This window comes from Lissotriton vulgaris, chromosome 3_1 (assembly GCF_964263255.1).
Source record: "Lissotriton vulgaris chromosome 3_1, aLisVul1.2, whole genome shotgun sequence".
Taxonomy (NCBI): domain Eukaryota; kingdom Metazoa; phylum Chordata; class Amphibia; order Caudata; family Salamandridae; genus Lissotriton; species Lissotriton vulgaris.
Window position 1 is genome coordinate 1,606,468,324 of NC_141689.1, and position 22,469 is coordinate 1,606,490,792.

Sequence of the window (22,469 nt, forward strand, 5' to 3'; positions counted from 1 at the left end):
TGAGAAGCATTTCTTCTGTCAATGTTATCGCCTTCTTAAAGGCTGGTGTTTCCAGCAGAAGGGTGTCAGAGCTCTGAAGGTGTTGGCCACATAACATCTGATTTGAGAAGTAATTAAACAGCATATGATCAAACTTTATCCAGCCAATGGCCATCCTGACAAATTCATAAAATACTTATATTACAAGAGCAACACATATGCCTGTGCAAATCTTTGAACCTATTTATTTTGTGAAAACATTGGCTCTCACCTGACTCACTTGTAGTATTGACCAACTTAGGGCCTGATTACGATGTCGATCGTAAAGCCTCCAACCAACAGTCGTATTCTACTAGACCGTATCAAAACCTATCCTCCCGACTTGGGGCCCAATTACGAAGTCGGTCGGAAGCATTTCGTCCGAATAGGTCTTGGAATGGTTTCCGACTGAATCTGATTCGGGGAGTCCGACCAACCGATTATGATGGTTCCGGATACCATTCGGTCAGACTCCAATTGACTTCAATAGTAGCCTGTGTTCCGACCGAATACACAGGCTCTCATTGAAGAAAGGGGTGGGTGGGGAAAATTTTGCTCCCTGTGGCGGGCACCTCATGGTGCCTGCCACACTGGGCATGGTCTGAAAGGGGGTCCCTTGGGTGCCCCCATGGGCCCCATTCGGAAAGCTCCTGGTGAATGGGGGACTGCTACAGGCCCCCAAAGTCAGATTCCAACAGCCTGTCTGTGTCGGACAACCGATTTGGAAAGGCTGTCCAAATCTGACATCGTAATTGCCTGGTCAGAAATGCGGTCCGTAGATCTGTACGAATCGGCTCCAACTGACACGGTTCCTCCGACTGCCTTTCTGAACCAACTCAGAAAGTCCGAATGGTGTCTGACTATCGTAATCGGTCGGTTGGAAAGCTTTCCGACCGACATCGTAATCGTGCCCCAAGTCAGGAGGATACGTTCTGACATCGTAATCGACCCCTCGGTCAAAACATTCCTGATTGACCAATTACGATGCTCGCGGTCGGAAGGGGAACCGTTCAGACATTCCGACTTGGTTACTACCGGTATTCAGAGAATCCGAGTCGGTCAGAGCCGATTCGTACAGCTCAATGGACAACGTTTCTGACTGACCGATTACGATGTCGGATTTCTGCCTCGGTCTGTCCGACATGAAAAGGCTGTTGAACACTGACTTTGGGGGGCCCCCTAGTAGGCCCCCCTTCATCCTGAGTTCCCCGGTTTGGGGTCGAGAGGTTACCTAAGGGACCCCCCTTTAAAACCATGCACAATGTGGCAGGCACCATGGGGTGCCCACAACAGGGTGCAAGGTTTTCCGCAGACACCTATTTTTCCCATAGGAGGCTGTGTTGGCGGTCGGAACACAGGCCCCATTGAAGTCTGTGGGAGTACTTCCGAACGGTGATCGGAAGCATCATAATCGGTCCGGCGGAACCGCTGAACGCGAGTCGGTCGGAACCTAATCTGACAAGGAGTCAGTGGTTTAGTTTCCGACCGACATCGTAATCAGGCCCTAAAAGTAGTGAAATCATTATATGCACTTAATGTGTTGTCACATAAAAAAAAACAGATAAACACTACCTCATATTAACCTATCCATAAGCATTAAATATGTGTCTACATATAATGGTTATCAAGATAACAAGTTTTAAAACAATATGTAATTTCAAAGAAAAGGAGTAATGTGTCCCAAGTAAAGTAAAAAACACACTGAAGGAGAGGAGTGGAGCGAAATAAAACCAATTAGGACAGTGTGTTTAACAAACATACAACTAAGGAAAATTTCAATAGCCAACTAGGCATTTTATGTCTCCATATAAACCTAAATTCATATTGGGAACAGTTTGTTTGTTATGGTAATAAACAACGTTTCAACCTGTATCATCATGTAAGGGCCTCATCAGGACATATATGATGAAGGGACATCTGTAATATGTTGGGGATATAATTTTGCAATTTTCACCCCGAGTGTGCTGGGTATACTCAGACGTGAGTCCCAGGCTCTCCGCACCACTGGAGTCAAGCTATCCAGGCTGATGCAGGCTGATAGCCAGAAACCGGTCCTTGGATGCTTGATTCCGGTCTGGGAAAGACATGGCTCGGTAGTTCGGACTGGACTGTTCCCATGAGGCGCAGGGTCAGAGCTGATTTGCATATAGCCAGTGTCTAACCCAGGGTGGTGTGGAGTGCAAAAAAAGATGGATTTAGGCCCAGATCCTTGTACTGGGGTGAATGTATGACATTGTTCTACATTCTGTCCATCAACTGTGTTTTTTGCAACTTTCACCCCGAGTGTGCTGGGTATACTCAGACGTGAGTCCCAGGCTCTCCGCACCACTGGAGTCAAGTTATTCAGGCTGATGAAGGCTGATAGCCAGAAACCGGTCCTTGGATGCTTGATTCCGGTCTGGGAAAGACATGGCTTGGTAGTTCGGACTGGACTGTTCCCATGAGGCACAGGGTCAGAGCTGATTTGCATATAGCCAGTGTCTAACCCAGGGTGGTGTGGAGTGCAAAAAAACGATGGATTTAGGCCCAGATCCTTGTACTGGGGTGAATGTATGACATTGTTCTACATTCTGTCCATCAACTGTGTTTTTTGGGTATATAATTAGGGCGGGACATAATAGGGCATATTTGATATGAAGGACTTTGTTTGCCATAGGACTCCATCAGACAAGTTTCAAGTTTATTATTATTTACTCAGTGAATTAAAACCCTTTCAAAAGGTAAAACAAACCATATCAACTCATAAGTACAAAAAGACTTGTTGATAGAGTGGCATGTAATGCCTTACATCGAATTACAGTATTAGCAATAACAAGCTTAACTTGACTGAGTTATGAAGAGATCTTTTTCAGACAAGTAAAGTGCATATAATACTTTAACGTGCCTATTGAGCGGATTTGAAGTGCTTGGCTGCCCGTGTCATCAGTAAAAAAACGTTTAAACATAAGTAGCTTACCAGCTGGAATACCCAGTAAAGTGTCCAGTTAACAAATCTAAATTCTGTGGCAGGTGGCACCTTACAGCAAGATATATCAAGTTACAATATTAGCTGTGACAAGCTTAAACAAAATATACTTAAAACCTATGAAGGGCTAATGAAATGCAGACTCCCTAAAATGCATGCTGGTTGGATCCACAGTAACATGTCAACAACAGAAACAAAAGAATGTAGCTGCCCATTAAAGTAACCAATGAAATTAATATTGAGTAAATTTACAATTCTTTCTTGCCCATGTCTGCAGTAGTGTATTAAAAGGTGCAACAGCCCAATGAAAATAGACAGCAAAGTGCATACTAAGTGAGTCTTGATTGCTTACCTGCCCAGGGCAACAATACAAATTTTAGAAGTGTGTACCATCCATTTCACTAACCACAAACAAAAGCGTCAAGTAACCAGCAGCTGTCAGACTTCTTAGCTGGCTTTTTAAGTAGTGGGCCAATGTAGGGGCACACTACTATGCAAAAAGTTCAGACTTCCCTTATTGGTTTACAGAGGCTTACTCTCATAATCCCAAGTGCTCTATTTGTGGTAGTGTGGTCTAGAGCCTTAAGCATATCAGAGGGAGTGTTAAGCATTTGTTGCACACAAAGAGTCAATAAATGGTACAGACACTCAAGAAAAAATCTCTCAGAGGGAGTGTTAAGCATTTGTTGCACACACAGAGTCAATAAATGGTACAGACACTCAAGAAAAAATCTGAGACCAATTTGGAAAAATAAAACAGACTTTTATAAAATTTTAGACACCAAGATCATTGGAATCAGATAAGTACTTTCGGAGTTATGAATTTTACAAAGGAATAGCAAAATGCTGAAATAAGGGTTTTTGAGGTAATGTTATCCTATGGGAGGAAAGACATAAACTGAATACGTGTTGCAAGTGGTTGTAGAGTGTGCTCTTTAGGATTGAAGGTGTTTGGGGGCCAAAGTCCAAAGAACCACAAGCAGTTCAGGTTTACCTGCCCTGGTGTGTCTGGGTGGTGGTCGCGCAGGTATCCTTGAGCTCTACACAGTTTAATCCAAAGTACTTGTAAAAGGCTGCAAGTGGGGACTTGGGGACAAGTCCATCAAAACCCAAAGGGGGGCTCGGGAGCAAGGGGGTGCAGTCAGTGTTTGTGAACCCGAGCTGTGGGGCTCAGGTGCAGAGGTGTTTGGCTGGCTTGCTATTTGAGTTGGAGGCTCTCATGGTTCTTGATCTTGACCTGCATAGGGAGAGAAAACAGACAACAGCGCCACTCTCGGTGTGAACCTCATCAGTCCTGATGTCCCTCGGGGTGCGGGTCGGTTTTGGTGGCATTGGTGTCTAGACTGGACACTCATCAAGCCTTGGTTGTGGCAAATGCTCCGGTACCTAGGGTATTGGTGAAGGGGGCTCCAGGAGGATCTGGTGTTTCAAAAACTATCTGTAGAGACGTGGCTGGCCTCTTGAAACTAGGGTGACCTCCTCATGGCAAGGTGATTCCTTGGTGGGCCTGATGGCCAGCAAAACAAAGAACCAGACAAGTGTGGCCAGTACCTGCATATTCAGGGGGATGGCTCCTCCACCCTAATGGAGATGCTAAGTGGTTGTTGAAGCACTGGACAGTCCACCAAGGGTTTGGGGAGAATATTCAGCTTCTGGACAAGTAGGTCCTGCAATTGTTTAGGTTACCAGCAGCCACTCAGGGATTGACACTAATTTCGGAGCAGGTCCTCTGTTATTGTGGTGTCAGCTCTTCTTTGTCCTTCTTCTGTTCCCAGGTAGATGAATCTAAAGCTCTGGTGTCAGGGGACCCCTAAATACTGAATTGAGGGGTGTTTAGTGGAGTGTAGGGTAGTAGCCAATTGGCTACCTACCTTTGGGCTGTCTACTCCCCCTGTATTACCACTTCCTGTGGGGAGTGGGCATAATCTAGACCCAGAGTTCTGTGTTTCACCAAAACCAATATGGTGAAACCTTTCTTCGACTGTCCACCTCAGGAGGCCCACCTTAGGGGTGTGCCTAGCCTGTAAGTGTGACAAGCCTTCTGACTATCTAATTTCCTGCCTGGTCTGGTGCCAAATGAGCCGCGGGGCAGGGGGTGGCATTCCTCAGGTCTGGGGGGAAGCTGTGGAGGCATTTCAAAGGTTGCAGAGGCTTTCAAGCTTCCGGCCATGAGATGCTAATCTGCTAGCCATCCTGCTGGAGTAAGTGTGATCACCTACCATTCACTAGTGACTTTTACAGGTTTGCTAAAATCCTTGCCAATTAGGTTGCAATTGAACATTTGTCTTGTTTTTAGGGAAAGAGCACTGGCACTGGGGCCTGGTTAGCAAGGACCCAGTGCACTACCAATCAACAACTTCCCACAGGCCCTATCAAACATGCTCATATTGATCAAATGGACACGTGGGTGCAGGTTATGCTGGGCATTGGAACACACCTCTGTGGACAAATCCCATCAACAAAAGGTTTAAAGCAGGGGTGTGTGCTTGTGCCCACCCTGTTCAACCTTTTTCTGTCAGACCTTACACCAAAGCTAAATACCTGCAACTTCCACACCCCAAACCTAGGTGGTATGAGTCTCTACAGACTTCTATATGCTGATGACTTGGTCTTGGTGAGCCATGCTCAGTTGGGACTGCAATGGTTGCTCAAAATCACACCGGAGTACTCAACTGAAAAAGGTTTGGCCATCAATTTAGAAAAAAACAAAACTATGTTGATTAACAACGTTAAGAGAAGACCTCTGACCTGGAACTGGGACAGGAAGCGAATTGACTCAGCAGAATGGATCAATTTGTTCCTCAGAAAGAAGCAATGAATACAAAAGGAATGGCATAGGGTATAACATTCAAAAATGCAAAGAGAAAATTATTAGGTCAAAGTATTTTGCCTCATTATCAATCAGTGCTACGAGGCAATACTTTTTGCTGAGGATTTGTCTCCACTCTTACAAATTGGGGAGATTATAGAACCTCGCCATGAAGCTGGTATTACTCTCTCAAGCTTGATTTGAAAAAAGACTGGTTTGAGTATCACTGCCCAGTACCCAGCATCAGGCTTGAAAAGGGTAGGAGCAATGCCGTTTGGGCTCAGGCTCCCTTTCGTCCGCCCTTTGCTATTTGGCATCTAATTACCTCGTTGATCGTCAACATTGGAGCATTTAGTTGGGCTGGTGTTCATTGAAGTGGAGCAGGTGGTTGGCAGGCTGCCAGCGAGTCAGTGCTATTAGGGTTTGTTCGCAGGAGTCCTGCCGGTGCCTAGTTGGAGGCTCCTCTGGCCGGCTGCAGGTTGAAATGGTCGAAAAGAAAGTTTGCCCAGGTTTCCTCAGATAAGTGTGAGTTGATTCCTCTATGGGAAGGTCGCAGCACCTTGTTGGCCATTTCCCAGAATTGTTTGCTGTAATTATTCTTTACATCTAAGAGAAGCTTGGCCCCAAACTGATCTTCCTGCCTCCTTTTTATGGCCCATTTCAGTTCCCTTAGCGAGGACTTCTGTTGTCTCATGGCTAGCCGTAAAATGAAATCCCCTAGCCTGCAATGAGGAGCTATTAGTGTTTTGTTTATGGCCCTTGTGAATACGTAAACTTGTTTCAGTTGTGCCTGGGAGGTCCGTCCCTGCTGCCCAGCATAATTTCTTTGAGACTATGTTCTTACTGGGGTAGCAAGACTGTCCGCAAGTCCTTTAGTAAAGAACTCACAGGTTGTGAGTGCACATTGGATACTACCAGCAGTTGTTGGATCGTAGCATTAGCTGTTCCCAACAGGTCATTTGTAGTGGAAGGGGAGTATTTAGTTTATTTTATAAGTAATAATGAAAACCAAGCCTGGTGATTCAGTTATGCTGCAAAATGCTGCCGGAGCTGCGAAAAACGGCACCACTTGTGGAAGATGGTCGCTGTCTGTCTTCTCCCCTAAATGGTATGAATGAACCCTGTGACTAACAATGAAAGGGTAACAAAGGTATAGTCTAGAGTGGAAATAGTTGAGTTGGAGTTGAAAGAAACTGCCTCTGGTTTTCCTAGATGAACCGGCCATTGAGGGCTCGGAAACTTAAGTTTTCTAAATCACCTAAGAGCTGTCTACCAGTTTTATTTCGTTTGTGGGTTCCATTTCTGCCCTGAGCTTTAGATTCCAATATAGGGTTTGGGCTGAAGTATTTTCTTCAGGAGAAGGAAATCCTAGGAGATTAAAGTTAATGTCAGCAGATACCAGAAAGTTCGAGGTTTTTTCTTCTTCCATGAACCTTAGAATTTCCTCTACCAACAGTTTTGAAGCGTTTGACCTGTTTTTAGGGTGAATTTAAACATCACCACCTCAGGTTTAACGTTATGGTGGTGGATTATCTCTTTCTGGCATTAATTGCAGGTGACTTGGAGTGTAGTACTCTTTCTGAGCCATTGCTTGTTGCAGAGACATAGATTGCCAGGCCACCCATTAAATGTCTTGTCATGTTGCTCATTATATGCTGCTCTCGTTAATAGTGATTTTCCCAGAGCCCTTTTGAGAACTGAATGTGTAGGTTTGGGTGGCCAGGCATCCACTCTTGTTTGATCCAAGTGTAACAGGTGGAGAGGGCATCCTGGTTCGTAATAGGGACTCACCTTATTCCCTATTTTTTAAATGTCGACCATTCCCTCAGAACTTTCTGGGATGTCTCTGTTGTGCTCCAAGTGGCCTTGGTGACTTTATTATCTAATAGATTTTCAGCGTGGACCAATTCTATTGAAATATGGTCTGTTGACATTAAGTTATCTAAATTTGGAATTAGGGCTAATAAGCATAAAATGTTCCCCTTATTTAAAATGTCACAGTTGCCGTTGTACTCATTTTCTGGTGAAAAAGCTATGATCGATGTGTCTTGTTGGTTGTCCTGCATTGGCTGTGTATCACAGTTCATTCCGCTAGGGTATTGTATACGTGTTGCAGGATCCTCTAACGAATTTTGCCTGATTATGCTTGAATCAAAGGGGCCTGCAGTTGGGACAGTAGATTGGGTAGTGGCTTTCCACGCATGCTCCTGTTCTGTGTTGAACCTTCCCCCTAGCGAGTTAGCCCTTGTGGCCTAGGAGAAATTCCCAGTGAGTCACACTGCTGTGCAGTGCTTAAGAAAACTTAGTCAAAGTCTTAGCTCCTTTCTTGGTGACCAGAGAGTTGCCTAGGTGTTCTGCTACTGTTCTTAGTGGATAGATGTTCCCATCTGCCAGACTTGATATCGCGTCCCTCATTCCCATGATCTTTACTGTTTCTGCGATTCTACTATATGGTTGCGTCTCCGGGTGTCAGCAGAGGCTCCGATACAGCAGTTAAGGTTATTTGCAGTTAAGGTTATTTGCTCCAACTATATTCACGGCTGGGTTCCCGCTTGTGGTGTGCCTTGTAGTTGGGGGGACAGTTCAGGGGGTTCCCTCTCCCCAGATATAGCCGGTATTCTAAATATGGGCTATTCGCCAGCGTGGTTAGGAGTGGCATTTTTCTTTTGTTTCGGCCTTTCTTTTTTTGCTTCTAGGTTTGGCATTGATGTGCTGTCCTAGGGCCGTGGTAGATTTAAAGTCTGACTTTTTTATAGCTGCCTTCTGCTAGTTTACTGGGAAGTTCAGAGCTCTTATGGGTAAGCACTTATGAGTTCTGTAGAAGGACCGTGCTTTGCAGAGTGACAGTCCACACTACTATAGTCAATATAAGTCGCTGTTATGGGCTGGGAGTACTGGCTAGTAGGTTTGTACATGGCTCGCTCGTTGCTCAGTGTTGGCTGATGTTGAAGCGTATTATATGAACAATTGTCAGTCTCAGGTGAACTTGGATTCCTTATCCAGCATCACCTCCCCCCTCAGAGTAGTGCTGTCTCAGTGTAGTGGGAGGAGGGGCACGGGCGTGCTGGTAAAATACTATGTTTTTAAGGCTGAAGCCATGTGTGTTCAGACTGAGGCCAAACTAAAGCCAGACCTGGAGGCTGGGGCTGAGGATGAGGCTGAGGCTGGTGCAACCGGGGGCTGGCAGATAAGACTGGCACTCAGGTCGTCGCATGTGCATGTGGCACACTGCTAAATTGCATGAACTGCTGCCCTAGGGAAAGACTCGCCGCACCCCAAGCCAACCCAGACTGAATTGCTTCAGCATGCTCAGGTCTCAACCAGGGCAGTGGGGCATAATTCCAGTGGGTCCCTCTTTTGAACCCACCACTCACTGCCTTGCCTTGCTTGTTTTGTTGCTTCCTTCCCCCCGTACAGCCTTGGCCTCCAACACACTTTCTTCTCTCCTTAGGTGTTTCAGGCATTTTTTGAGCGATTTGGAGAGTGGGTCTGCACTCTCTCTCAGACCGCTATTTTGCTTTTTAACATAACTTTTTTAATTCTATGTATTTGGCCAAAAGTAGAGAGCATGGGTGGGGGCATTTGACAAGTGCATCCCTACCGCTCACAGCTCCCAGTGACAACACAGCACGGCTGGTAAAACTCCCGCAGCTGCAGCTAGGCTAAGAAGGACTGGGTGCTCCCCATTCATGGCACCGCCACCCTTAATGTCTCAGTCCCCTCTGCTCAATTCCACTCAGCTGCTGGTCGCTCGCTCAACTTGGTTCAAGCTAGACTACTCATCAGAAATTCCCTCCTCCTGGCGTGCGTTGTGCGAAACAAGATATGGGGCAATGAATTTCCATCAGACAAGGACACTACAAGAGCTCCCAGCCAAGCAGGGTTGTAGCACACACCCAAAATGTGCGAGAAGGAGTCCTATGATGAAGCATGTCACCAGACTGGTGGGTGAGTGCTACCATCCATAAAGGCAACCTTTTCTTTGTTTCAAGAATCCCACTTGCCTATTCAGAAACTCACACTTTAGCCTGTCCAGGGGGTACCTGTTGTCACTTTATGATCAGCAAAAGATAAACATATGCATAATTAGGCTAAATTATACTCATTACAGAATGAAAGTTTTCCTTGTAGATTAGACTTGCAGCCTGACCTCCTAGACATACAGTGGACACGTCTGAGTTCGTTTTTGGCCTACTTTACAGGAATAACCCTAAAAATAGATAGTATTAGCAGCAATATGTAAATACATAGTAGCCCATTTGCTTATATCTCAGCCTATAAACCAAGGATGTACCATGTGGCACCCAGCTTTGCTCCTACTGATCCGAAATGGCACAATGGAGGAGGCATACAGTGGCGTCACTAGGGTTGGTGTCACCCGGTGCGGGTAACTCATGGTGTCACCCCCTCACAACTTACCGGATGGACCAACTCACCCTCAGCCTGCAACATGTCCCCTCTGCCTGCACCATCTCTCCCTCCTCTGTCCGCACCATCTCCCCTCCGCCTGCACCATTTCACCCCCTGCCTGCACCATCTTTCCCTCAGCCTGCACCATCTCACCCTCTGCCTGCACCATCTCCCCTCTACCTGCACCATCTCCCCTCTGCCTGCACCATCTCTCCCTTTGTCCACACTATCTCCCCTCTGCCTGCACTATCTCTCCCTCTGCCTGCACAATCTCTCCCTCTGCCTGCATCATCTCTACCTTTGCCTGCACCATCTCCCCTCCGCCTGCACCATCTCTCCCTCTGTCTGCACCTTCTCCCCTCCACCTGCACCATCTCTCCCTTTGTCCACACCATCTCCCTTGCGCCTGCACCATCTCTCTCTCTGCCTGCACCATCTCCCCTCCACCTGCACCATCTCCCCCTCAGCCTGCACCATCTCCCTCTCTGCCTGCACCATCTCACCCTCTGCCTGCACCCTCTCCCTCTCTGCCTGCACCATCTCCCTCTCTGCCTGCACCATCTCCCCCTCTGCCTGCACCATCTCCCCCTCTGCCTGCACCATCTCCCCTCTGCCTGCACCATCTCTCCCTCTGTCTGCACCATCTCCCCTCCGCTGCACCATCTCACCCACTGCCTGCACCATCTCTCTCTCTGCCTGCACCATCTCACCCTCTGCCTGCACCATCTCCCCTCTGCCTGCACCATCTCCCTCTCTGCCTGCACCATCTCTCCCCTCTGCCTGCACCATCTCCCCTCCGCCTGCACCACCTCACCCTCTGCCTGCACCATCTCCCTCTCTGCCTGCACCATCCCTCCCCCTCCGCCTGCACCCCCTCCCCAGCCTGCTGCTCTTTTAACCCTTTCCTCGTCGCCTTCTCCACCCCCCCCCCCCCATGGTTTCTCCCTCACAGTTCTCGGCTTTTCTCAAAGTGACTGAAATGAACACATTTAATGTGCTTTGAATTAGTGTGCGCGTCGCTGAGGATAAGTTTAAATAGACACAGAGCAGAGGCGAGGCTGCAGAGCTGTGTTACATACACAGCATAACCATGGTGTCACCCCATGTGGGGGTGTCACCCGGTGCAGTCTGCACCCCCCGCACCCTCCTAGTGACACTACTGGAGGCATATGAAAAGAAAACAGTGCTGTGGGGTGTCAAAAAAGAGCAAGATCACAGATGCATTTATGATCACTATTAAAGAGAATTCTTAGGTGACAATTACCAAGTTACAGCTAAATAAAAAGGTAAATAATGACTCTCAGTGGATTAAAGAAAGGAGCCAGCAGTCAATGTTATGGAACCCAATTTACTTCCTCATAATTCTGGGAGGTGGACGTGACAATTGACATTTTCTTGAAGATCACAAGAGCATGGGATAATTTGAACGCCTACTGTGATATCTGAATCCTAGGCTTCAAGGGTCACATGATTCTCCAAAGCAGCTCAGTCTGCAAGAATCTCACCATCTTTACATAGACACAAATGTGTTTTTGATTCCTATGTACAGTATATCATATAATCTTCCTATTAACAATCATGACAAACAGAAACTCATGCTCAGGAATGCAATGAGGCTGTCGATCACTCATTTCTTTCCAAGTGCACAAATAGTGAATGTTTTTATGAAATGTTTTTGAGTAATCACCATCATTCAAAGTCTAGAATTTGAACAGATTGAACACATTTTTTCTTTGTTACAAGAATACTTTATTTTTGCTTTAATGTTCACCATGTAAAGAATCACACACTTGTCATATATAATCAAACAATGTACAATGGTAATGCTACAACTATTCAGTCAGATAAAATGATTCCGAAATTTGCGGATGATATATTATCAAATATAATAATAATAATAATAATAATAATAAAGAGCTTATAGAGCGCTCAGTAACGCCATCACGGCGTGTCCCCGCGCTAAGCTACCAGTGAACCAGCATAGAACACCCAGACTCTTTGCAGTATATAGGTATGTTTTAAGCAGAGCCCTAAACCGTCTGCACCATCTCTCTCTCTGCCTGCACCATCTCACCCTCTGCCTGCACCATCTCCCCTCTGCCTGCACCATCTCCCTCTCTGCCTGCACCATCTCTCCCCTCTGCCTGCACCATCTCCCCTCCGCCTGCACCACCTCACCCTCTGCCTGCACCATCTCCCTCTCTGCCTGCACCATCCCTCCCCCTCCGCCTGCACCCCCTCCCCAGCCTGCTGCTCTTTTAACCCTTTCCTCGTCGCCTTCTCCACCCCCCCCCCATGGTTTCTCCCTCACAGTTCTCGGCTTTTCTCAAAGTGACTGAAATGAACACATTTAATGTGCTTTGAATTAGTGTGCGCGTCGCTGAGGATAAGTTTAAATAGACACAGAGCAGAGGCGAGGCTGCAGAGCTGTGTTACATACACAGCATAACCATGGTGTCACCCCATGTGGGGGTGTCACCCGGTGCAGTCTGCACCCCCCGCACCCTCCTAGTGACACTACTGGAGGCATATGAAAAGAAAACAGTGCTGTGGGGTGTCAAAAAAGAGCAAGATCACAGATGCATTTATGATCACTATTAAAGAGAATTCTTAGGTGACAATTACCAAGTTACCATAAAATCACCATAATTACCATAAAAAAGGCACTTGCAACGAGTGGACTTTGCTAAAGCTTTTTTTGTGTTAGCTAGCCTTTGTAAATATGCACACATCTGTGGTGACCACCTGGAAACAGGTTTGTAAAACAAAATAAAACTAAATGCATTCAAAGATGGCTGTCACTGATCCACACGCATGCAAAATAACACTCCCAGGCACACAAACAAGGTACTGGCACAATATAGTTGGCAAACAATAATAAACAACTAGTTCAAATTTAGAAAATACATTTTAATTCAATACGATAAAGAGAAATGATAAAATTCATCAGTCCATTGATAAGACTTAATAAAATAACATTGTATTAATACATATGTTTTCACAGTTAAAAAAGAGAAGAAATATATCTAAAAAGCGGATGGTTTCCTGTCGACGCGTTTCGACACAAAGACTGTGTCTTCATCAGGACTTTACCATCATGATGCTATTTAATTCAGTTCAAATAGGTTTAGATGTTCTGTTTCCCTGCCGATTTTATGCTGCCTTCAATCTAGATGATTCAACGTCTGTTAAATTCTATATCAGGAGTGGATATGGCTTATAGTTGAATAGTCCAATACCAAATTTCAGGTGGTCGGCTATCTTATCTTTATCACTTTAATCCGTCTTTTGATATCACACTTGTTTTAAAAGGACGTTGTTCGCCCTGAAAACCGACAAGCTGAGCTGACACGCCGTTTGATTTTCCTTTTACCGACACATGGAGTGCGCGGTCTGAATACCTTGTGCAAGCCATCAATACTTTCCCACGCCGTCGCCCGAGAGTTTAAAATATATTACGCGTACGTGCTGGGACAGAATCTACAGATAACCATGCGCTTTGGATAACACTGACCCGAAAATTAAATATCAAGATACATCATTTTTCAAGTACAACGAAGCCCAATTTCTAGAACATCAATATTCTCATTCGAGGGAAGTCAACTTTCAGTGGAATTCAACCGCTTTACGTCCTTTTAAAACAAGTGTGATATCAAACCATCCGCTTTTTAGATATATTTCTTCTCTTTTTTAACTGTGAAAACATATATATTAATACAATGTTATTTTATTAAGTCTTATCAATGGACTGATGAATTTTATCATTTCTCTTTATCGTATTGAATTAAAATGTATTTTCTAAATTTGAACTAGTTGTTTATTATTGTTTGCCAACTATATTGTGCCAGTACCTTGTTTGTGTGCCTGGGAGTGTTATTTTGCATACATTGTTTACCCTGTCCCAGGATCTTTATCCATATCAGGGGGTCCTTGTTTCTAACACACTGATCCACACGCATCCATAGTGACCCTCTTTGAATGCATTTTGTTGTTCAAAAATGGCTGTAGTGGATGAGGGTTCATCTGTGGCAGCCATCTTTAAAAAAAATTCATTTCATTTTAACAAAACCTGCTTAAAGACAGCAAACGTTCATCCGTGCATATCTTCTGCTGCCATCTTTGGATAGGTTGTTAAAAATAAATAAAAAAGCAATTCAGAGATACCTGCCGGACATGTTTTCACCTGCACTATGGACAGGTGGACATCAATGCAATATTGGCAGGTGAAGAACCATTAAAATGCCCACCAGTCAATATCACGGCGGGCAGGAAAAACGTAAACAAATTACTTAAAAAAGAAAAAAAATTAGTCGTCTGGGGCAAGAGGATGTCGGTGAGCGCAGGAAAGTTGGAGAAATGGAATAGCTGACAGGGAGGCTAGTGGGAAAGAGAAGGGGGAAATAGGTTCTCCAGGCACTGAGGTTGGATGTCAGCCTTGAAACAATACATGCACCAAACAATAAAAACACTGTAAGACCAAATGCTCCTGAGCCGGACAAACATAAGAATAGGTGGAAAATGCTTTGTGGGAAATGCTATGATCCTCATGCCAAGTCATCCTTCAAATCTCATTCTTGCATCACTCCATGATGCATTTCACCTTTACCAAATGAACTTAGTGTTATCTAAGCCATGTATTAATGTCATAGAACTCAAATATAAAAATTATCAATCATCTAGAGGTACCCATTTTGGAGTAGCTTCTTCTAAATTATGGCTTTACCGATTGTATCAAATATCATCCATAGTCCACAAAAAGCACAGTGCAGCTGCATTACCCTAGAGCAAAGAATCTTTATTGCTATAAAGGGCAATTATGTTATACAGTGGACAAATACTTGCAAAAGGGAATTTTCTCCAACATAACTGTGTCAGACATCCAACAGCAAAGTCGATGTAATACCGCCATGGCCAACAATTTTGCCGGTGGATTCAACATCATTGTTTGGCTATGTTTTAACACCTTTTTGATGCAATAGCTTCAGTAAAGCACTCTTCCAGCTCTTTGGATTTTTTCCTATTGCAGAGTTTAATGTCAGAATCCTTAATGTTATGTGTATTTGTAAAGTGCTCTATCACACCCAAGGATATCATGGCAGTCAGTTAGCATGCCTCTATAAGTTAGATCATTACATTACTAAATTTACTGCTCATTTGATTCTAAACCTGTGTTTAAAAACATGGATAAAATGCTGTTGATGAGTAATGTAGATTGTGGAAGTCTTTGTCCATAGACTCCATTGCTTATGAGTCATATTATACCTATGAGATTGAAAACATAGTTGACTCTGAGTTCTTAGTTTTGCAGAATAATCAGTTCCACAATGTTCTTGAAATTAACTGCTACTGAAAAAAGTATATCAAAAGCCTTAAGCATACATTCCATCTAAAAGGGAATTCTGGCACTTCAGTAAAGGTAATGGTCTGCCTAAAATGTTGTCAAAAATATCTCATTTATGTCCTTGCTGTATTTATTATCTAGTACTGAAAATTTGATAGAGAGGCTCATGTGAGTAGAGATGCCCTAAATTCATAGCAAAACCCAGAATGCAGAGTATTGTTTCTGGCAGACATCTCCCTGCGTTGGTACAGAGTCTCCTCAACTCCTGATGACCTACACGTTACCAGGTCATGCGTTGCAGCATGTACCTTTTGTTGAGGCTTCTAGTGGGAGGCTTGGGCCATCCAAAGTCCAAGCTTTACTCACATGTCAAATACCCCTCCAACCCCAAGGAAACACGTTTTTTTCCCTGTCTTTAAGCAGAGGAGGGTCTGGACCCTCTGGTCAGGATTCATGTGTTGAGTGCCTAAGGTCACATTGCTTTAGCAGGAGTGGCTACAGTTTTCAGGCGTTGTCAATTCAACATTAAAAGTGTATCCCAGGTACTTTTTACAGACCTGGTATTAAAGTCTACAGGATATAGATATATATATTTATTCCAACCAGTGTACACATTCAATACGCATCCTGAGGTGGAAACAAGGAATGTACTTGGGATAGAATGGATTTTACTGAGAAGATACCATACACTGCTTACTTTTGAGGGATACAGTTAAAAAGCCATGTGCTCCTGATGCAGCGCTACTCCAGAAATGATTTCTAAAACCTCATAACCTTTTCCCTGAAGTATCAAATAATTCATTTACTCATCAGTGGGGCCCATAACACTGAGAGTCATTCATATACACTTTCTCTCTACTTCATGAATTGGTGTGAATCAAAGGCGAGCTGCTGGATCATAGCGGAGTGTCTAAACTTTTAACTATCTATTTATAATGCATACATCTACAGTTTAAATTGTTTACTATGGTCTACCAATATGACAAATTATTCAGACACACAACCATTGATTGTCGATAGATCTGCTAGTAAAAATTAGGCTAAGGATAAACAAGACCAGCTTAATTCTTCTTTTATCTAATTTTTTATTTAAAAATAAATCTTCTAGCATGACCTGTATTTATCCACTTGTTTATTTATTTCAATGCAAATAGTTTTTAAGAAAAAAGAAAAATTTAACTCATACATTTATATTTCATTTAATTCAAAGTTTAAAAATAAACACATTATTATTGGATGTGAATATTAGCAAAAGACATAATAGTTCCCAAAGCTTGCCTCCCTATTGTTTCTATCTATTAACCTCATCTAAGGACTCCATACTCATTCAAGAAAATTAAAAGTTTAGAAAATATCAAAGTTCCTATGCCTCAGGAAAGTTCAGCATTCGGACAGCATGTCGGAATGCACAGCTGGAATTCAAAGAGAGTTTTTTCTTAAGTCCGGATATACTCTTCTATACTATTTTTCTCTAGCTAATCTATCTAAACTATGAAACATTCGGGCTCTTTGACAGTTCTGATTGGATAGTCCAAGGGGTGGATGAGCATAACCTCATCATCTCGTCTTATTTCTGCATGATCATCGAAAATTGAAAAAGTTCTTTGTTCGCTTCATTCCGGTCCTTTAAATGGCAATATTGGTCCACTTTCTCACGCTTTCACATAACGGACGTCCATTTTGTTGGCACTCAACGGGTTTTCAGGGCACACTGTCCTTGAACCATTCCGCTCGAGCACAAGCAGCTCATACTTTACTTGCAGCTTTTTCAAACACGCACATGTATACTGCATCTCAATCTCGGAGTTTATTGAAACGTCCATCTTTGCACTAGGCCTCACAGGCCAGAACGGGAACTATTATAGAAACACAAATAAACGTTAATTATTGAATTATAACCCTTCTGTTTACCTCCCCCTTTACTAAGGTATCCCTGTTAGTTATTACCTAGCAAATCAAGCAACATATATGCACTTTTATGCTCACTTTTCTTCATGTTTTTGCCACAAATACATAAAAATAAAGCACATTCATGCCACTTTTGGTTAATTTATAATGAATGCATTAGTGTTAGAGGTAATAAGATCACTCAGTTAGTTGATTATGGTTGCAACAAAAGCATATTAGTTTTCCCCCGTGTACTTGTGTGTTTGCATTCTATTCTATGTTGATTCATTTTCAAAACCACCCGATTAATTCATATTATTGTTATGAGGAAGTGACTTCACGAGGGGTATACAAAATGTGTTTTTTCCACCTCGCTCCATCACTCCTTCTCTCTTTATTTACCTCCATCATTTATTTTAAGTCACAGCATATCTCTTAAGGGTCTGTTGAGATATCATATGTTGTTTTGCTCTCACTTGTCAACTGTTGCCTGGTTCAGATCACTACCAACCATCCAAATCTCTACGGTGCAGAACTGTATATCTCAGAATGGACCCTTGTGTTATTAGACTATTCCTTTATTTGATTGTTTTATCTCCTTGTTTATTGTTTATGAAAAATGCTCAATAAAATGCTCATAAAATGAAAAAGCCATGTGATCAATAGCCTACAGCCAGTCACTAAATGGCCCGGTCAGTCCCTTTCTAAATGGTCTAATGTGAGGGGGTTTTATCTGCCCTGGCGGCACATGCAGTACACGGAGAGCCTTGTTATTTACAAGTGAACAAAATATTAAAGCACCTCCCACTGCACCTCAATTGCTTAATCGACTGGGAAGGAATTTAGGCCACACCCAAAAAAAGTGAAACTATGGCAGGATTGGACAGCTGCCGCTGATGTGTCAGAGGGACCACCCCTAATGAACCCCAGCTGAATTTCGGTGCTCCGGCAGCACCTCACTCTCACACCTACCCCGTCACTCAGGAATTAGCAGCCTAATATTGGTAGGAGATAATTGCTGGTAAATGATATATGTGTGAGGGGGTCTTGGGAGTGCTACCTAAATATTCATAAAATGAAACTATAGGGGCATTTGAATAGAACCCCTGCTAGGCTGACAGAATGGACCTGATATTACCAGCACCAGGGAACATTGGAGCCAGCGCCGGCTTTAGGGCAGTGCAACTGGTGCGGCCGCACTGGCGCTGTTCTGTGGAGGGGGACGCTGTGACCTCAGAGGGGCTCTGTGCTTAGCATTGTCTTATGATAGGAGAGATGAGGGGCACCTTTGCAGGTGGTAGTGAGAGAATCCAAGGATGTGGTCAAGGGAGGCTGGGGCACCAAAAGTGATTGTTGCACCACGCGCCACCAGCGCTAAAGCCGGCCTTGATTGGAGCAGCACACCGGTAGTATTGGCAGCATACTGGAGTATTACCTCAACGTGCAAATATACTTCGGAAAGGCACGGGCATATGATGGGTAAACTCTGGAATATAATAGCAAGAATTCTGATGGTATTTTATTTTCAAGATCATGGATGTTGTTGCGCCAATAGCAGGAAACACAACATATTGCACATTGTCTCGCCAGTGTTGTGCCAGTGGAAATATTTTCTCCGGTGGGACAGCCCCACAAGAAAGCTTTCTCTCCTAGAATTCCAGTGGAATGTTGAGGACCAGTCTGCACCCTGGTGAAGCGGTAGGAATACCCACCTGTGGGACCCAAACACGCCAAATGAGACAGGGCCACTAACTCATTCGCAGTAGGCACTCTCCTATGTAAATTCGTTTTACCAATGTAAGGGGCTTTCACTGGTGTGATGTCTTGGCGGACCCTACCTCTGTGCACCTTTGTGCAATTTTCTATCCATAAAAGGCCTTTATGTATCGAAGTTGAATATGTCTAATGTGTCTGTGAGCTAGAGGATTAATAATAGTATATTTACTATTCCAACACCTTCCCTAGTGTCCACGGGGACTGGTGTTAGAATAGTAAATTATACTATTCTCAATCCGTGCCCCCAACGCAAGTCGTGGTACCGACTTGCGTTGTAAGGGACGCGTTGTAAAAGCACGCGTTGTGACGGTACGCGTCGTACCGTCATACAGCCATAGTTGGATTTACATTACTTTCTTCAAACTATCACCATGGTGTTTAAAGACATTTACCTCTGTGTTATGCTGTTAATTGAAAAGAGATGTATTTTCTAATTATACCTCTGACAAATACTTCACCATCTTCATTCATTCTAGGATATGGCATTGGCCTCCCACCAAACTCTCCCCTTACCTCCAACATATCTGAGCTTGTCAGCCAGTACAAATCCAGTGGGTTCATGGACACGCTGCACGACAAGTGGTACAAGGTTGTCCCTTGTGGTAAAAGAAGTTTTGCTGTCACTGAGGTAACTCCAGCTGTTTTTCTTTATTACTTTTATTCTTGGAATCGTTTGCATGCAATTTAGTTTTAGTCTCTCTCTCTCTCTCTCTCTCTCTCACACACACACACACATATGATGGCCTGTCTCAACAGTAGTATGAAATTGCATATTGCACATTATGCATCTGCATTATCATATGTGGGTTATGCTTTGGTTTTCATACATATATGGATTTTTTTTAAGTGAACCTAAAACAGAATGCAAATGATTCTTTTCAAACAGTGTGATAAAATCCTATTCAAGAGTCCTTGTAAGCATGAGCAGAGTTGGTTCCTCGTCCAAAGTCATGGGGCCTCATTTATGAAAAGTGACGCATCGCTGCGTGAAAACAGCGATGCGTCACTTTTCAGTGCGCCCTCCTTGCGACACCAATGATGCGTCATATATACAGTATGACGCATCATGGCGCAAGGAGTTACAGATACGTCAGTATTTCTGACGTATCTGTATGGCGCAAAAGTGACGCACTGCTGGAGTGTGTCACAAAAGTGACGCAACTCCAGAAATGTGTCCTTTCACATGGGGCAAGCCCCATGTGAAAGGGCCTGCGTCAGTCTTACGCCTGCTGTGAAGCAAGCGTAAGAAATTGACGCATTTGTGTCCTAGAAGTGGCGCAGTGAAATCTTATAGATTTCACTGCGTCACTTCCATGACCCTTTCTTGCGTCAAAACGCCCCCCTTGCATACATTAAACCTGGTGCAGGTATAATGTGGCGCAGGGGTTTACAAAGTGACGCATCTACCTATATGCGTCACTTTGTAAATATGGTGCAACAAGGGACATTTTGTATGCTGCTGGTGCGTCACAAAAAGTGACGCACCGGCAGTGTAAAAGTGACGCACGGCCTCATAAATGAGGCCCGTGGTACTCTGTATTCTGTGATGCTGAAAACAGTAGGCGCAACTCATAAATATTAGTGCATGACTTATTCTTATAGTATTCCTGGCTTGCTCTTTACAATGTACTAATACATGTGTGAATTTGCGTTTATTAGTACAAATGGTCTAACATGAGATTTTTTCCCACATTTGTTTTCAATGACATGGTTATAGATGTGTATATTTTTTTTAAACCCAGATAGTACCATCATTTACATACTCACTAGACAAACCATAACTCGCACACCAAATGCAGTGCTTGTTAACTCAAACTAGTTATACCAATACGAGCATCTGAGAGCACAACACGATTAAATAAGAACACATACCAAGACAAATAAATCATGCTCTATCCATAATGGTATTGTACGTAATGGTAAGGTGCCCATACATGCCTTAGGGCATGTATGTGCGCAAAATGTGCACACATGCATATTTCAGGGGTGCAACAGGGTGTCCATTTGGCACCCTTGCAACCTTGAAATTGCATTCTTAATTTGCGATTCTCTAATTGGTAATTGCATATTGAGAATGTCTTCCCAATGATTCCTATGGGCCTTCTAGCCCATAGGAATGAATGGGAAGGTATTCCTTATTTGCGAATCTCAATTTGTGATTCGCAAATAAGGAATATGTAGGATTCGCAAAATTTTTAGCAAATCCTAAATACATTCCATTTTGCGATTCTTTAATTGCGATACCTAAAAATCGCAATTTGAGAATCGCAAAACTCTTTTTTGATACATATGGCCCTCAGATTCCACTTGGATCTTGAACTATACTCATGCATGAAAGGTCAGCCACTGAGCTACCCATCTTCCAACATAACTTTTGGAGCTGGCTGGCAAACTATGACAGGCAGAATTCAGGCTTACGGAGATCTTGGCACAGAAGAACAAGCAGCCTCTTCTTTTTTAAATCAGGAAAAGAGTTGAGTGTCTTGAACTTTAACAAAACTGAGAGAGCCCACAACACTATGTAGGGGTTCACATGACTCGATCCCACCACATGCATGGAAACGCAGAGCAACCTGTCTCTGTGACCCAGATGATGCTGACACACCAACAGCGTGAACTCATTGAGGCGATGCTCTAAAACCAGATTACCATTACATATTCTGTTGAAGTAATTACATATTTTAGCCTCAAAGACATTCTCACAAGGACCAAAACGCTCTGGATGATTCTATGTGATATGGGAGGTTGAATATCCAGAGATGTTTTAAGGCGTGGGCAAAGTGGGTAATTGCCCAGGGTCTCCACCTTCCAAGTGGCCCCCTGGAAAAAGTAAACTTTCTCTCTGTCTCACCTCTGTCTATTTCTGTATGTCCACGTTTTACCCCCAGCCTACATCTACCTCTATCTATCTTTGCCAATGTCATCTTAATGATTTTCGAGGCCCCTGGAAAGCATGTTTCAACTATTTTGAATGACCTAATTTCTGAAAGTTTGTTTAGCATCATGCAGGCTTGAATTAGCAGAAAATGGGTAATACAATTCAAAGTTGTTCTTAACTGAGGCTTCCTAACATGTTTTGGCAGGGGGAGCCCAAATGTTAAGATGATACTGGGGCTATCTATAAGATTTGTGATGGGGTATCCCATCGGCTGAACTCTAATTCAGGCTCAGAATCTGTAACATGTATATGTGACCAGTAACACCTGGGGTGTGCAGGTCGAATTGTCTGTTTCCAACCCCCCCCCCCCAATTACCCCCCAAAA

At 43.8% G+C, this 22,469-nt stretch overlaps 1 protein-coding gene across 1 annotated transcript in view; it reads left to right on the top strand.

Annotated features, from left to right (window-relative positions):
* GRIN3A (glutamate ionotropic receptor NMDA type subunit 3A) overlaps positions 1-22,469 on the top strand; it is a 665,328-nt gene that overhangs the window by 513,947 nt on the left and 128,912 nt on the right. Inside the window, exon 6 of the mRNA XM_086963254.1 lies at positions 19,683-19,834. Within this exon, the coding sequence (XP_086819380.1) occupies positions 19,683-19,834 (152 nt within the window). The remainder of the gene's footprint in view (positions 1-19,682; positions 19,835-22,469) is intronic.